Source organism: Zalophus californianus, chromosome 5, assembly GCF_009762305.2.
Source record: "Zalophus californianus isolate mZalCal1 chromosome 5, mZalCal1.pri.v2, whole genome shotgun sequence".
Lineage (NCBI taxonomy): Eukaryota > Metazoa > Chordata > Mammalia > Carnivora > Otariidae > Zalophus > Zalophus californianus.
In genome coordinates, this window is record NC_045599.1 from 115,154,911 (window position 1) to 115,172,629 (window position 17,719).

The 17,719-nt window shown below is 36.7% G+C and overlaps 1 protein-coding gene across 1 annotated transcript in view; it reads right to left on the reverse strand.

Moving 5' to 3' along the window:
• NDUFS4 (NADH:ubiquinone oxidoreductase subunit S4) overlaps positions 1-17,719 on the reverse strand; it is a 111,798-nt gene that overhangs the window by 19,370 nt on the left and 74,709 nt on the right. The window contains exons 3-4 of the mRNA XM_027606467.1: positions 15,140-15,312; positions 1,905-1,978 (exon numbers count right to left, since the gene is read on the reverse strand). Coding sequence (XP_027462268.1) covers positions 1,905-1,978; positions 15,140-15,312 — 247 coding nt within the window. The remainder of the gene's footprint in view (positions 1-1,904; positions 1,979-15,139; positions 15,313-17,719) is intronic.

Here is a 17,719-nt window from a genome sequence, read left to right on the forward strand (position 1 = left end):
TAGTCATGCAGTCCTGGTGACCACTTAGACATTAACCAGAGATTTAACAATTTAATTAGATTTCCTGTTATTAAACTCTCATTGCAGACCTCAAATGAATAATTTTCAAGGTGTCAGACATGAAATATGGTAGGCTGCAAAGATGGAAAACATTAATAGAACTGTTTTTGATAAGCTATATTACAGTTTAATTAAAAAGCAATTTAATTTAAATCAAAATAATATTTTAAAGACTATGACCACTTTGAGAATAATTATGTAATTAAGAAATTTCGAAACTGCCAAGAACATGTTTTAATAAGGAGCTTCACTTACAAAATTTTTTTTTAGATTTTAAAGTCTAAAAAGAACAGGATAAACTTATCTACAATTATACTTAACTATGTTCTAAACACTTCTATTAACTAATTCAATCCTCATAACAATGCCCATTGTACATAGGAGAAAATGGAAGTACAAAGACATACAAATAGTAAGAGACCGACACGGATCCAAGCCCAGGCAGTTTGGCTTCACACTCTTAATCATAAGCTATAAAAAGTAAAATATTTAAAAAGCAAATATCTTAGATAATAACCTTTATGGATGTCAAATATGTTATATAACACTAATAATCTTTTACATATTGCCTTAAAGTAAAAATATACTTAAATAGACATTATCTCAAATAATTTAGATTCAAATTCAACTGACCATTTAGAACAGAAGAATGCATTAGGTACAAACATACAGCAATGCTTGTAAATCCATGAGGGAAAAATAGCAGAAGTATCAGACGGAGAGAGTAAAGGGTCAGAACAAACAGTTACTAAGTATCTATTCTGTATCAGGTACTAGACTAGGTACACTATGAGTTAAGTATCATGACTTCAACAATGAGAAAACATTAAGTCCATTATGAAATTAATCCAAAATCACATAGCTTCCAAGTGGCATAATAAGGATCAGAATTCAGACTGGACTGACTCCAAAGCCTCTCTTCACTACCATGTTGCATGGCTTAATAGAAAATGAGAAAAAAAAATTTGTAGTTTTGTTGATAGGAATATCAATATAAACAATAGTTTTAGGTGGCTATCTCAAAAACTAATACTCTCTTAGGCTGCATTAATCTAATTATAGTTTGGTACTATACCCACCATATCTAGAAAAGTGGCCCACAGACATTTAGGCTTACATGAATATTTTTTTTTAAGATTTTATTTATTTATTTGAGAGAGAGAGAGAATGAGAGATAGAAAGCACGAGAGGGAAGAGGATCAGAGGGAGAAGCAGACTCCCTGCTGAGCAGGAAGTCCGATGTGGGACTCGATCCCGGGACTCCAGGATCATGACCTGAGCCGAAGGCAGTCGCTTAACCAACTGAACCACCCAGGCACCCTAGGCTTACATGAAATTTTAAGGTACTTTAAGGAACTGTAAGGTAATTTAAGGAAAATTTAAGAATAAGGTAATGGTAATTATTTTCCAAATAAAGAGCTATTATGTAGAATTATAGATTCGAGATTTTGGATCAAAGTAAAAAGAATAAACAGAGGTCTCAAAACTGGAATAGGCTGCTTTATGAGATATTCAACTAGAGTTTAAAAACCAAATTTAGTGATTTTGCAGAGGGAGCCATGAACAAGGTAGGAGCAGAAGTAGTTTTACTCCCTGCCTCTACTTCTAATTAGAGCATTTTGGTTTTTACATGTTATGTGGGCATTCCATTTTAGATTTTTTTGGAGGGGGGAGGTGTTCTGATGGTATAAAAAAAAAAATCTAAAACCCACTGGATTAGACACACTACAAGATTTCTTTCAACTCAAATTCTATATTCCTGACTGGTTTTGATTAAGGTCAAGAATATAAAATCCTATCTTGATTTCATTTGTCAAAGCAAAACAAAAACAGACCAAACATACCATTTTTTTCTGCAAAGGCAGCTGCATCTTCTTTAGTACTGAAGGTTAGAACCATGTTGGACAAGGGATCAGCCCTGTAAGAAACGATTTTTTTCCAGGATTTAACATTAAGCTTTGGGTAAAAAAAAATAAAAGCATATTTAAATAAAGTAAAATGTTTAGAAAATAAGTAGCTGCTATAATATCAGATAAGTATACTACTGATGAAATACCTTATTTTAAAACTGTTAAATTTTTGAATATCTTTTCCTGTGTTAAACTGAGATCATTCTAACCTGTACTGTCAAATTAAAAAATTTGTAACTGCAAAGACATTCAGCAATTTTTAGTCCTTAATAAAATCATTTATTCAACTCTTAAAAAAAAAAAAGAAAAATTGAATTAAAAAAAAATCCCAACAGAATTCTCAAATGGACCTTACAAATTCAATATCAAGAAATTTACTGGTGAGTGCAATTGTCAGTACCATCATTACCCCAAAAAATAGATGGCAGTAACATCTAAATGAACCTTCCATCATTACAGACAGTAATTAAGCATAATGGCCCCATGAAAAAATTAAGCTCCAAGAATTAACATCTAATTGAGTTTTTCAATCTAGGATAGTGATAATGTTTACAAGTCTACACAGAACCTTCACAAAATGCACAAAATATCACATAATTTCAGAAACATCACTTTTACTAGTACATTTATAAAAAGGTAGAACACTGCTTGCTACATAGGTACATTCTGTGAAACATCGTTTAGAAATGTGGAAGTAAAAAAGTAAAGAAGATTTAGGAAGTAATATGGATAATGGAAAGATAGGAGATATACACAGGAGAGAATATACAGAAGTAGCCCTCACTGAAATGAAGATCCACAAATTACTGCTACTGAAGTTTTAGTCCTCTACTATGGTTACTGTTCTGGGGCTGCTATGAGATCCCTATAATGATATGTATTCTTACCATACTCCCTCCCCCACCTTGCAAGAAAAAGAGCTTCACATTGGTTAGCTGCATTAGTACCAATAACAAATAATTTTATATTGATCCCTCCTTTTCAAAGCACACATGATTTCTCAATTGATAGTTTATACTGAGAACAGAAATGTCAACATAAATACAATCCAGTAATTTTTTTTCATTTTTTTAAAATTTTATTTATTTGACAGCACAAGCAGGGAGAGCGGCAGGCAGAGGAAGAGGGAAAAGCAGGCTCCCCGCTGAGCAAGGAGCCTAAAGTGGGGCTCAGTCCCAGGACCCCGGGATCATGACCCAAGCCAAAGGTAGAGGCTTAACTGACTAAGCCACCCAGGTGCCCCCAGTATTCTTTTTTTAAAGATTTATTTATTTGAGAGAGGGAATGAACAGAAGGATCAGAGGGAGAGGGAGAGAGAATCTCTAGCAGACTCCCCACTGAACACAGAGCCCGACATAGGGCTGGATCCCACAACCCTGAGATCAGGAGGGAGCTGAAACTCAGAGTCAGATGATTAACTGTGCCACCCAGGAGCCCCTGATCGCGTAATTTGATGAGTGTTGATATTCATGTTAGCTTAGTTGAGAACAGGAAACAAAACAGAAAAACTGTAGGAAAAACTCAGGAGCCAAGAGCTCTATAATCTGCAAAGGTGGTACAGCCTTTATTATTCTCACTTTATTTAGGAAGAATTACATAGGTTGAACAGTAACAACCTGCATCAATAAGCCACCATTTTCCCAGCCACTTCATTTCTATCCTTATCATTCTTCATCTCCTATATTTTGAAGTTCTTTTCTAAGTATGTTGCCACAACCAGCTTTCACCCTTTCTTATCCTTCCCCCAAACTCTACTATACTTTCCTAACTAATCTTTCCTCCTCCTCGACTCCAATCTACCCTTCACCATGTTGCCAGATTAATTTTCCTAAAGTTCAACTCTCAAACTCACTGTCCAACTTTAAAACTTAAAATAGTTTCCATTGTCTACCAAATGAATTTCAAAATCTACACTTTAGCATTCAAGCACTTCTACAATATGATCAGAACCCACTTTCCAGTCTTCTTTTTAATTTTCCCCCTTGGAGGTAACCAACTAGTCAAAGAGATTGCTAAATGTTCCTCTAAATGTAGCCTATACGTTCCCACCAGCTCAATCTGTTCCTTCCACTAGGAATATAGAGAGAGGCCACTATATCAGCATATAGAAGTCCACCCCAACCATCTCTCATGGTTTACAATGAATACCAATCTTTGCCATGAAGTCTTTTACATCTTAACCTCCTCCAACTATAAATAATCTCTTTTCAAACTTTACTAAATATAATTCATACTTATATTTTTAAACTTTATTTGCTCAATTCCCAATTACTGAGGTTCCAATTTGGGTAATGGCAGATTTACCTACCATTAAAATCAGATTTATCGGGGCACCTGGGTGGCTCAGTCGTTAAGCGGCTGCCTTCGGCTCAGGTCATGATCTCAGGGTCCTGGGATTGAGCCCCGCATCGGGCTCCCTGCTCTGTGGGAAGCCTGCTTCTCCCTCTCCCACTCTCCCTGCTTGTGTTCCCTCTCTCGCTGTGTCTCTCTCTGTCAAATAAATAAATGAAATCTTTAAAAAAAAAAAAATCAGATTTATCTAACAACTATAGATAATAAAAAACAACTGTCTGAAGGGAACAGAGTGACCAAAAGCAGGAATGAAAATGGAGAGGAATCAACTTTTCAAAGAAGGGAACCACAATGGATTAGATCCAGTTGATAGTTTTTCCCCTAAAGGTAAGTTCTGGTCCAGACATTAGGACCATCAAGAACTCAAGCAGAAAGCCACAGTCTCATCAGCACAAGGAATCTGGAGATGGGAGTCTAGGATTGCCAGAGCAGCTGGGAAGTTAGGGGAGGAAACAGTGAAAAGGAGGAATCTGCAGAGGAGGGAACTTCTGAACTGCACACAAATGTGCAAAGGCTCTAAAACAATAGCTGAGAAGGCTGAAAGAACTAAGCAGAGATTTCAGCAGCTGTTTCCTTGCTACCGGGGAGACTGAGTTTGGAGTCCCACAGAATTAGAAGGACTTGGTAAGAACCTTGTGCTTTCCACTGAAACTTCGAAAGACCATGCCTTTTATTATTTTTTTTCTATTTTAAGTAGGCTCCACGCCCAGCATGGAGCCCAACCTGGGACTTGAACTCATGACCCTGAGATCAAGACCTGAGCTGATATCACAAGTGAGACACTCAAATGAGTCACCCAGGCGCCCCCATGCCTTGTTATCTTTTAACACTATGTTCTAGGACTAAAACCAGGGTAAAACTGAAACAGACCCACCCCAACAAAGCATAAAATAAATCCTCCACAAATTCAAGGTAATCTATTCATAATTTAACTGTCTTCTAGAACAAAACTCCTCACATTACCAGTGTCATTAAGTGGATAGGCAGAAGGATAGAGAATTAATGGAGTGATACTTTGTTCCTTCTCCTTTTTTTCAGAATGAAACTTCTTAATAGAAATTGGCTTGATCAGGGGTTAATTAGCATATTAATATGAAGTCATAGGTTCACCAGAAGATATGTACAAGAGTCTTCATTTTAGGGCGCCTGGGTGGCTCAGTCGTTGAGCATCTGCCTTCGGCTCAGGTCATGGTCCCTGGGTCCTGGTATCGAGCCCCACATCGGGCTCCCTGCTCAGCAGGAAGCCTGCTTCTCCCTCTCCCACTCCCCCTGCTTGTGTTCCCTCTCTCGCTGTGTCTGTCAAATAAAATCTTAAAAAAAAAAAAGAAAAGAAAAGAAAAGAAAAAGCTTCACTTCGGTATTATGCATAATAACCCCAACTGAAAACTGTTACAAAAGGACAACAGGCCCAAAATAGAGTCACTTGTACTTAGCCACACATCAGCAAATCAAGAGTTCACAAGACTTCACTTTAACCTAACTGCAATTTCAATTTCTCTCAGGAATGTAACCTTAAACTAGTCAATCTGGAACACCAGTCACAGAGGTGAGATAATCTGCTCTTTCTTTGTCCTTGCCCCCTTTTGCCTTTCATTTTGCACAGCATGTAGAAGCTTCTTTTTGTTTGCTAGATGGACTGCAGCCGGATTCATGAATCACTGAACGAAGCCAATTTGATCTTTAAATTTCTCAGGTGAATTTTGTTTTTAACCAATTTAGTGGCAGCAGTGGGATCTGAAGCAACTTTCTGATGGCATTCAGAGACAGTGAGCAACAGGTGTGGTACCCACAAACCCTTCTGAGTTCTTGGTCTTTTTCACCATTTCCAAGAGCCACGGATAAGTTCCTCTTGATTCTGAACCCACTCTTTGCAGCAATCCCAGTCTAATCGGCAGACCAGTCAGTCCCACATAGGGAGCTGCTGGTAGTTCACACCACAATTCTGGAATTCTGGTTTAACTGGTGGAAACCCCCAGTCCTTGATTCTGTCCCAAGACCCATGTGGGAACTGTTAGTGGCCGTTGCAGTTTCCCGCTGATGTGGAGCGTCCAGTCCCCGTCTGTTGGTGTTTGCTAGTTCAATCCTTTCCCCACTCCAAGGTACCATGATGGAAACTAGTGGTGGTCCACATAGGACTATCTCATGGCCAGGACACAGTAACATCTCTAGGTTATTGCCAATATATTAAGGTATACATGTTTGTCTTGTGTTGTGTAAAGGTTAATGCTAATGGGGATCCTGGAAGCCAAAAAGCTGCAAAAATTGGTGGGGATATGTTGAGCACTCAAAAGCTGCCAGAGCATTCACCACCTAACTCAAAGATTCCCATGTTAGTATAAGTTGGTTGCAGAATGGGTTAGATTGACACTATATCACTGCCAACCTCAAGAAAATTTCTATGCAATGAGGTACACTGCAAAATCCCCAATGTGGCAGCACATCCCTTTTAGGTATTAGTTTGGCTCTGAGAGACCCAAAGGCTTAGCTTGGGGGAAAAAAAAAAAAGAGATCCTTAAAGTCTAAAAAGTTAAGCATGCCACCTTCTGGCACACCTGCATATTTTGTCTAAGAACTATAGTCTCAGAAGCTATAAATAGCTACAAAAATGTCAAAATTTTATTAGAGATAACCTAGAATTACAATGTCCATTATGGGAAACATTCCAATTAGATGAGATCATTCATTTAAGAAATGCACTTGAAAACAAGGGTTCCTGAACTGAACAAACAGAATGGGATACGTGTTTTAACTGGTATTCAGAAGCTTGCAAAACGCACCAAATTGCTTCATTAAAAAATGAAGGAAAAGGCTAATGAAAAATTAAAGACACAAGAGGTACTTAAAAAAAGACAATAAAACTGACATGATTCCTATTGCTCCACTCTAATCTTCCTTCACCTGAGTATTCAACATTCTACTAATCCTATATCTGAACTGCCTTTCCACTCTGAAGAGACTATTAAAAGGTTACCTTTTATGATAAAATCACCCGAAGCTGTAGGATAACTCACTCCTTGGTCAAACACCAAGCTAAAAACCATAGTTAAAGAATTTCCTAAACCCAAGGAGGATCCCCAAAGTTTTCTGAAGAATTTATTAGAGTCATTATGAGGGCCTGTGCCCCCAGGCTGCCAGATCTTGTCAGTCTGTGCACATGCTGGTGAGACTTGGTGAAGCCCAAAAATGGATGCAGGAAGCAGGACTGTGTAACTCCAAGGACCATATCCAAGATCCTTAACCTTCAACCTCGACCCTTTGTGGACTAGAAAAGGTCTACAGAACAGCCAACTGATCTTTAAAGCCATTCCTAGAATCTTCCCTGTTCACACTGATTGGTAAATTATTCAAAGATGAATCTGCCACAGACTTTAAGCCCACTTGGAAGTTCTCTTCCTATAGCATTCCGGGACTCCATATAATAAACGAGGTCACACAATTTGGTCTAGCTGCCCTATTTGTAAATGGATTATTTCCTGAGATTAGTGGATTGATAAACAAGCAGAAAACAGGATGGGAGACCACTGACTGAATTTGTGGTCATAGCTGAGCACTTTGAAAGGACTTGGGAACACCACCACAAACAAAAGTCCGCCAAGCTACTGACCTTACAGCTACAATAGCTCCAAGGACAGGCACCTAAAATAATATCTTGGTCCCCCACATCACATCCTCCTAGGGGTACACAATCAAAACGTTGGCCCAAGGTTGATTCTTCATTTGTAATCATCAGCTTCACTGGAAAAAAAGTATCCTCAAAGGTCCTATGCAAATCTGTCAACATCAGTTTCCTCCAGAAATATTAGTAAAAAGCTTTAGCCAACTGAGCAGGTAACCTTAACTTATTCCATCTACTAGAAAAACAACTTAGATCCAACTTCTTTTATAACTAGTGGTTTGTGTATTACTGTGCCTGACTCATGGCAGTAACTTTAAAATAGAAGTTAGAAGTTCTCCGTTACATCTGTCTGTATGTCTACGTGTGTGTCTAAATATGTGTTGCAGATAGATTATTTTTTATCTCTAGATGGTATTGGTAAAATTAATTTGTAAAAGAGCTCTATTTAATTGGTTTAAAGAAAATTAAGCGCTTTTTTGCATCAAGGTATTCCTAAAATTCTCAGATATAAATAGAAACCCAAATGTTTTCATATTCATGTGATCTGGGAAAATATTCAACGTCAAAGCTAATCTAAGTTTGTTGGTTTAATTAAAATAGGTCTTTAGAGTTATCAATAGTGAATATAATGCAGACAACCAACTTTTATTCTACTTGGGTTTAGCAGTCAAATATGTTCACATTATCTCTGTTACAGAACTTGTCAGCAAGAAAAATAACCTAATATGATGAATTTTCATAAGTTATCTAAACATAATTATTGAGAATGAGTGAATTAAAGATTTATTTCAGAGCATGCACATGCACAAGGGGGGGAGGGGCAGAGGGAGAGACAAAAATCCCAAGCACACCCCTCACTGATTGTGAAGCCCTACTTGGGGCTCAATCTCATGATCCTAGGATCATGAATGGAGCCAAAACCAACAGTTGGACCTTTAACTTACTGAGTCACCCAGGTATCCCGAGAACAAATGAATTAAACAGATGTAAGCAGGATAAAAGTTTTTAGATGAATTTTGAAAATAGTTTCCCCAAATCTTTTTGTTAACCTGAATTTTTAAAGTTGTGCTAAATTAAGTGATGGAGGATCATTAAATATATAGATCATTAACAAATAAGATAAAAACTGAAACATTAATTACTGAATATAGGTTTATCTGCTTTTGGCTTCCTTTTACAGAGGAACTAAAAGTATTTGGATCTATTAGTAAACATGTTTTGTGCCTGAAAAATTTTAATTTACTATGAGAAAACATGCATTTCCAGAAATAGTAAAAAGTATTTATGAGTCTGCCAATCCACAGAGTGCTAGAGTAAAACACAATTTATAACTGTTCCACAGAGTGCTAGAGTAAAACACAATTTATAACTGTTTACTTCTTTATTTTCATTAAAAATTAAGATTTTTAGGGGCACTTGTCTGGCTCACTCGGTAGAGCATGCAACATCTTGATCATGACACGTTGGGCATGGAGCCTACTTTATTTTAAGGTTTCTAGAGTTAAAAATTCTAATATATGTAATTAAAGCCACTAAAGTTTGTGGAAAAGGAATCTTTGGACAGGAATATTAGGCATGGTCAAGACTGGCTAAGATCAGAATGAATTTAGGTGAACGTGTTTTATAGTAAGCTAGTATAGGGGCACGTGGGTGGCTCAGTTCATTATTAAGCATCTGACTCTTGATTCTGGCTCAGGTCATGATCTCAGAATCGTGAGATCTAGCCCTGTGTCAGGTTCCACGCTGAGGGTGAAGCCTGCTTAAGATTCTCTGCCTCTGCCCCTCCCCTACTCACACGCACGAAAGAAAAAGGGAGGGAGGGAGGGAGGAAGGAAGGAAGGAAGGAAAGAAAGAAGAAAGGAAGAAAGAGAAAGAAAAAGAGAAGGAAGGAAGGAAAAAAGAAAGAAATTAAGAAAGAAAAGAACGAGAAGGAAGGAAGGAAAGAGAGAGAGAAGAGAGAGGAGAAAGAAAGAAAGAAAGAAAGAAAGAAGAAAGAAAGAAAGAAAGAAAGAAAGAAAGAAAGAAAGAAAGAAAGAAAGAAAGAAAGAAGAAAGAAAGAAAGAAAGAAAGAAAGAAATAAAGAAAGAAAGAAAGAAAGAAGAAAGAAAGAAAGAAAGAAAGAAAGAAAGAAAGAAAGAAAGTAGTGCTAAATTAGAACGTGGTTTTCTCTCTGTTAAAAGGCCAAAGTTTTCTATACTATTGGTCTGCTTTTGATAAGACTAAAAAATTCTTTTTCCTTTACCTTTTACAGTAACCTGCCTAGAAAACAAAGATTTTATCTTCTCAAAATAATTTCCTATGTCTCATGTTGTTTTTATCAGGTCTCTGATTACTTAAGAACACTGAATCTTCCCTATTAAAACAGCTAAGGTTATTTTTTACAATGATTTAACTTTTTGTATTTGCCTTCCAAGTCTTTAATTGTCACTATGGTTAACTGGATAACGATTGTTTCACAGTAACCTATGATCCTACTTGACCCAGTGTTTTTTAACCTATGATATTTTTGATCAACTTCCCACAAATCAAACTCCAAATAAGTATTTTTGACCTTGAATTAAATTTAGGATTTTCTAGAGGGTCCCTGGAAAATTGGAAAAGATTTATACCCTCTCCTTATAAAAAGAGAGATGTTAAACTAATTAGGCTTATCTGGTATGTTAAATGACAGGAGAAGCATTGTCAAATAAAATAATATTAAGCCTTCTTTATGTTGTATTTATATAGGTATGTATTATAAGTGTTCTAAAAATTATATGAAATTCTTAGAAATCTGATGTCCTCGTATGTTATCATTCATAATTCCACTTATTATCTTAAAATGTTGTGTAACAAAAACAACGAAATTCCTTGTCAATTCCATTATAAGGGACTCATGTCAGATCTTTAACCAGACATTTTTAACTCTTTTGTCATTCAGAGAGATGTTTTACTCTGATACTTAAGTGTTACTGCAAAAGTGCTACATTTTCAAGGAGATTCATGGGAAGGATTTTGACAAGTACAGGTTTCTTTTTTTTAAGATTTTTATTTTTTTAAGTAATCTCTATACCCAACATGGGGCTCAAACTTAGAACCCCAAGATCATGAGCTGTATGCTCTACTGACTGAGCCAGCCAGGTGCCATGACTAGTAAAGGTTTCTGATAACTAAAATCATAAAACTGGGTAGGAATTTCCAGAACTATTAGAAAAAACTGGATTCAAGAATACATGACATGGTGGTTGGGGCACATGCGACTCTTAGGACTGTTGAGTTTGAGCCCCATGTTGGGCAAAGAGCCTACTTAAAATAAATAAAGATTTAATAACATGGGACTGAATGAGGAAATTTTAATTTTTATCATTTCTTGTTTGAAATATTGCTGGTTCTTTAATGTTTTGTTTTTCCAGATTTGGCAAAACTTTTTATCTTAAACTATTTATGACTTACAACAATTTGGTGAAGTATGCCTTTGTAAATATGAAATTCTTGAGTATTCTTTTTTTTTTTCAGTAGGCTCCATGCCCAATGTGCTGCCCAAAGCAGGACTTGAACAACCCTGACATCAATACCTGAGCTGAGATCATGAGTTGGCTGCTTAACCAACTGAGCCACCCAGGCACCCAACAGTATTCTTTTCATAGTAATATAGTTAATTATTTACATAACTTAAATAAAAATCTGTTTTCCTTATAACAAGACACAACTGGAAATACTGGCCATATCACCGAGGCTTTGACTGGAATGGTTTTGCAAGATCTGATGGCCAGTCCCTTAGGAGCTTTTGAGAGTTCAAAGATTCCTTATGAAAAATTCCAGCAAAGCAGTCTTCAAAAAGAGCTTATATGATCAGTCACTATTATCACTGCACTTACATAAACAATCAGGCAGTTTACTGCAAACAAGTTAGTTTTACTGTGATTATCTTTGGTTTAAAAAAAAAAGTGGAGTTCATTGTAGAGAGTAAGATAATGTTTGCACCTTTTAAATGTTAGATTCTCGTTCTATTAACTATTTTTGAGGTTTTGTTATATGCCTGTAAACTGGACTAGATCCTGAATTTTTCTAGTTTCCTCAAATATCTGGCTACAACTCTCCAAAGTAATATTTTCAATTTCCTCCCACCCTTGGAATCACTAAGAACAAAGACTGCCCTTGAATCTCCTTGGAAGGGGCTATACCAATTCCTCCTCACCACCTAGATGGCAAACTGCAAGGATTAGAACCTCAGGCATATATTTCACAGCTTAAAAAGGCTTTGCTTAACATCTAATCCTGTGAAAACACTGGAAACCTTCAAATCAAATTGAAGAAGAGAAGTGACATTAATGTATGCTATTTCCTCTCAAGACATCAAATCAAGACTTTATACTTTAGCCAAAGCCCTCTCTTTTTGTCATCAAAAACTAATCTATATACTAGAGACCCCTTGGTCCACTTCCCTGTCTTTTGTTAAAAACCTCAAAACTTGGGGAACTTTGCATCCAGGCTCTATATAAAGAAAGGGACACAGGCAAGGGTAACCAGAATAAAACTGCCTGTGTGGTCTACAGACCATTAAAATATTACTGGCTTCCACGTCTGTCACCTTTCCAGTCTGGAGCCACAGATTAAAATGGGAATTTTTGGGAGGCTCAGGATTCACTTCCTTTGGCAGGACTCTACTTCCCTGGTCACCACCACCTGCTATGGATTACCACTTCTGAGGAAGTTGAAACTCAGTTACGTAAGATCACTAAGAAAGCCAGTTGGTGTAAAAAGGTGACTCCTTCCATGGAGTTGTTCTTTGACTTAATTGATTTTGATTGGTTTGAGTCTTGGAGACCATGGTTTTAAAATCCAATCCAAACAATGGGAATTATCTAGCTTATTATAATCATACTAGTCTTCCCTAGCATGCCTTATTCTCTAAGGCTTTAAATGCATATTCGTAGCCTCTACCCACTGAAGCAAATGATCTCCCTAAGACTGAAACATCAAAAAGAATGACCAACTTAAAAATTATGAACCTGAAGCTGGGGTCTGTCAAAGAGATCAAGACCTATGAATACCACACAAAGGATCAACAAAAGCTGTGAGAACTTCAAAGTGCTAGCTGGGAGTAATGCTAATGCCTTAAATTTTAATCATATCTCTCAGTTAAGCTAAGAGTCTAATCCAAATGGGGCGGGGGAAGAATTGTTAAAAAAAAAAAATTAAAATTGGCCTAAAACGGAGTCACTTATGCTAAGCCTCTCATCAACAAAGCAAGACTTCATACCTAACCTAAGTGTAGTTTCAACCTCTCCCAGAAATGTAATCTTAAAACTAGTCAATCCTAGAATTTCCTAGTCAACAATAGTGAGGTAATCCACGCAATAGACCCCTTCTGTCCCCAAGAAAGATGATGTGATCTGTGCTTTCCTTTCTCTACCCCTTCTGCCAATAAAAGTCTTCCATTCTGGGGGTGCCTGGCTGGCTCCAGTCAGTAGAAATGTGACTGACTTTTGATCGTAGGGTTGTTGAGTTCAAATGCCATGCCAGGTGTAGAGACTACCTAAAAATAAAATTAAACAAACAAGCCTAAGTCTTCCATTTTGTATAGTTCTTTAGAGCTCCTTTCTATTAGCTAGATGGGATCCTGCCTGATTCATAAATTGCTGAATAAAGCCAATTTGATCATTAAATTTATTAACAAAACCACCCAAATGCCATCAATAAATAGTACAATGGATGAGTCTTGCATATAGAAGAAAACATTAAAATGTCATGTGACTGAAAGAGTAATTATGACATTTCACAGGCCCTGGGTGGCTCAGTCACTTAAGCATCTGCCTTCAGCTCAAGTCATGATCCCAGGTCCCGGAATCAAGACCTTCCCTACGTTGGGCTCCCTGCTCAGAGGGGAGTCTGCCTCTCCCTCTCCCTCCCCCCTGCTCATGCTCACTCTCTCTCTAATAAATAAAATTTAAAAAAAAAGTAATCATGACATTTCAAACACTGAGTATGGACACCTAAAAAACTGTGCCTATATTTTGCCAAATAAAATATAATTCTATTTATTTTTTTAAAGATTTATATTTATTTGAGAGAGACAGCACGTACAAGTAAGCATGAGTGGAGACAGAGGGAGAAGCAGACTCCCTGCTGAGCAGGGAGCCTAACATGGGGCTCAGTCCCAGGACTCTGGGACCATGACCAGAGCCAAAGGTGGGGGCTGAACCAACTAAGCCACCCAGGTGCCCCTGTAATTCTATTTAAATTGCAGCATGGCAGACGTTTTTAACAAAAACTCTCCCAGGTACTTTGATAAGAAAAGATGTTAAATATCATACTTTTCCAAAATTAGACATAATTAAAATGGATAACCACTTTCAACTGCAGACTGGACACAAAGTGTTCCAGGAGTCTCAACAAGACTGATAATTTTCTAGCTTATCTGGTTATTTTCTCTAGTAGCAGCAGCTTTTTTTTTTTTAAAGATTTTATTTATTTATTTGAGAGAGAGAGAGAGAGAGAGACAGCGAGAGAGGGAACACAAGCAGCGGGAGTGGGAGAGGGAGAAGCAGGCTTCCCGCCGAGCAGGGAGCCAGATGCGGGGCTCGATCCTAGGACCCTGGGATCATGACCTGAGCCGAAGGCAGATGCTTAACGACTGAGCCACCCAGGCGCCCCGCAGCAGCTTTTATTCAGCTAGAGGTAGTCCTGCTATTTGAGTTTTATTCCGCCACAGAGATTTAGGTCACTGACTTACTTCATTGGTGCCACAGGATTTAAAACCACTTTATTCCAATGCACTGTAAATTTGTTAATCACAAGATCTCAAGAACTTACAAGTTTCCCTCAAAATAGCTAATTTCTAAATTCTTGTCCTTACGACAAAAAAATAAAAGTGTTATTAAATTATTAACACTATTCACACATCATATCTTAAACTAATATACATCATTTGGGACCATGCTAACAGTGCTCAAACTGTCAACCATTTCATCCAATAAATAGTACTCTGAAAAGACTGTTTCTAGGATTTATTGTGCTGGGTCACACTTACATGAATACTAAATATATATACATGTAAATGTAATATATATGTCTGTCATTGAACATGATACCTACACAAATGCCCTCACAAAGTACTACCAAAGCATACTATACATGAAAAAATTTATACTTCAATATATTTATAAGGAAAATCTACAAAGAGCAGAAAACAATATTCAAATTAAACCAAAGTACTCACGTTGATGCCCAACCCATCAAAGGATTTTCCCATCGCTCCCTGGTATCAAACTCCATCTTCCATTTCTTTGTGTTATTTACTCCAGACTGCATGTTATTGCGAGCAGGAACAAAGATCCTGACTTTTCTAGTTTTGATATGCTCTTCTGGAACACCAGTTAAAGTAGTGATATCCTACAGAAAAACAAGCAAACACATTTCTAACAGCCCATATGCACTCTGATGTATTTTTGCTGCTTTTTATATCCGTGCAACTCTATTCAGATTTATAAACTGGGGTTTTTAGCTTTCTGACTTCACTACTCTTACTGTTTCACCCTATAAATTACTATTTTGATATCTGGAAAAGGTATACTGGGAGGAGTGTTAGGATACAGTGGGAAAGGGTTCATGAAAAAAAAAATTAGGTCCCTTCTGTCCAACAAAGCTTTGGTAATTTCTGAAGAGTTTGCTGACAGAAGAGCCTGTCATCAGTAGACTCTTATTTCATGAGCTGGTGTAACTAGTAAGCAGAGAAAAATGTGAATGGGTATTACAAGTAAGGAGATATAAAAAATTAGTAACTTTTAAGTAAAAAAGAATCTATTACCAGTTATTTCTGTGTCAAACTGCTTACAAGACATCTCCTTTAGAGGAAGGCCTAAGCCTTTTGGTAAACAAAATCAATTAAAACTTTAATTAGCATTTTATCTCCCTTTGGTGAAATCTACTGAAAAGAAAATGATACATCAAATCTGTTCTGAAAAAGTAAGCCAAAAAGTTACACAATTTTTGCAGAAATATGAAATGAAAACAATGGTAACTTTGACTCTTTTTTTTAAATAATTTTATCCAGTAACAAATGCTCAACTGATAAACGCATGTAATTTTGATGCCCCAGATTAGACCTATTTATCCAATATAGTAGCAATCAGGACACAAAATAGTAAAGTAATTCAGAGTTTAAATCTCTATTCAGTAATGGTAGAAATACTTTATTTGATCAAAGTAAGATTATTATAGCATCATGGTTCACTTACTAAAGTAAATTTTAAATAAATTGTGAAAAACAGAGTTAACATGAATATGATACCAAATTTGTGAAGACCAGAAAATTTTGTGAATTTCAATTTCATTGTAACATATCCACTAAAGAAGACTTAATGTTTATTTATAGTCCTACCCTAAACAGTGCTATGGACCAAATAATTAGTGTTAATACTTGGTGCTGCAGTATGTACTGGGAAAATACTAAGTGTATTTCTGACTGCACTAGTCTTCCTACTCACGGATTTTAAAAAATTGTTTAAAGTTATTTTAGCTGGCATTCAATCTTCTGCTTAACACAATACCTTTCTACCTGTACCAATAATTAATTAGGTGTGGTTATTTTGTCACAGCTTGTCTGGAGAAACTACCAAAATAAGCCATATAAATATTTATACAAATATGTACTTCTAGTATGTACCTTTTAAAAAGTTTCTTTGCATACAAGATAAAAGCAAAATAAGTACAACTGGTTCATAATTTTTAAACATATAAGTTTTATTTTTTTTAGATTGTATTTATTTATTTGACAGAGAGAGACACAGCGAGAGAGGGAACACAAGCAGGCGGAGAGGGAGAGAGAGAAGCAGGCTTCCCGCCGAGCATGGAGCCCGATGCGGGGCCCGATCCCAGGACCCGATCCCAGGACCCTGGGATCATGACCTGAGCTGAAGGCAGACTCTTAACAACTGAGCCACCCAGGCGCCCATGAATAATATAAGTTTTAACCAGTAAGTTTTAATTGTCAAGTTGAATTTCAAAGAAATTTCAAGTATGATGATATTTTATGACTTTCTGAAGCATATTTCTCTACTCAAGAGCTTAAAGAGACTCCTGGGAAGTCCAAAACAATCTGTCATATTACATTATTTAATATTATATATCTTTATATTAAATTCATATTTTCTCAGCGAGAGTTGAAGTGGGATATAAACAAACAATGTAAGTGTGTTACAAAATTACATGGTGAGGCAGCATGTCCAAATTCCATAGCAAACTCTCCACAGTAAGTTCATAAAAACTAAAGCTATCAGTTAGCTACTATTTAAGACTTACAGGAAAGGAAATCTATTAAACTCAACACTAATTAGCTCAGGAAGATGAAATTATAGGAAACATTTACTTTTCCTTTATAACCTCCTATACTGTGATGTATATATGCCAAAATAATTTTTAAAAACTTTTCAAAAAGGAAATCGCATTTCTTGATTTGTACTATTAACATAGAAAAGGACAATGGTTTTTTTTTAGGATGGAAAATCTCTCTTAAGTGGCTACAAAATGTTGCTAAGCTCTTTTTATTTTCAACAACTATCAGTGCTTCCAGGGCTTCTCAAAATATGGCATTTTTTTTTTATTGATATCACTCCCCAATTTAAAGCTGGCACTGGCACAAATAAGTTCCTGAATTTTGAAGCTTAAGTTGTCCTGACACAGAATCCCTGTTTTTGCCTGCAGAAGACATGTAAGGTACTGCAGCCTGAGTTGAGCCGCTGCCAAAGACTGAGGATGAAAAGGCTTGGCATCTCTCACATACTTGACACCTAAAGGGCAC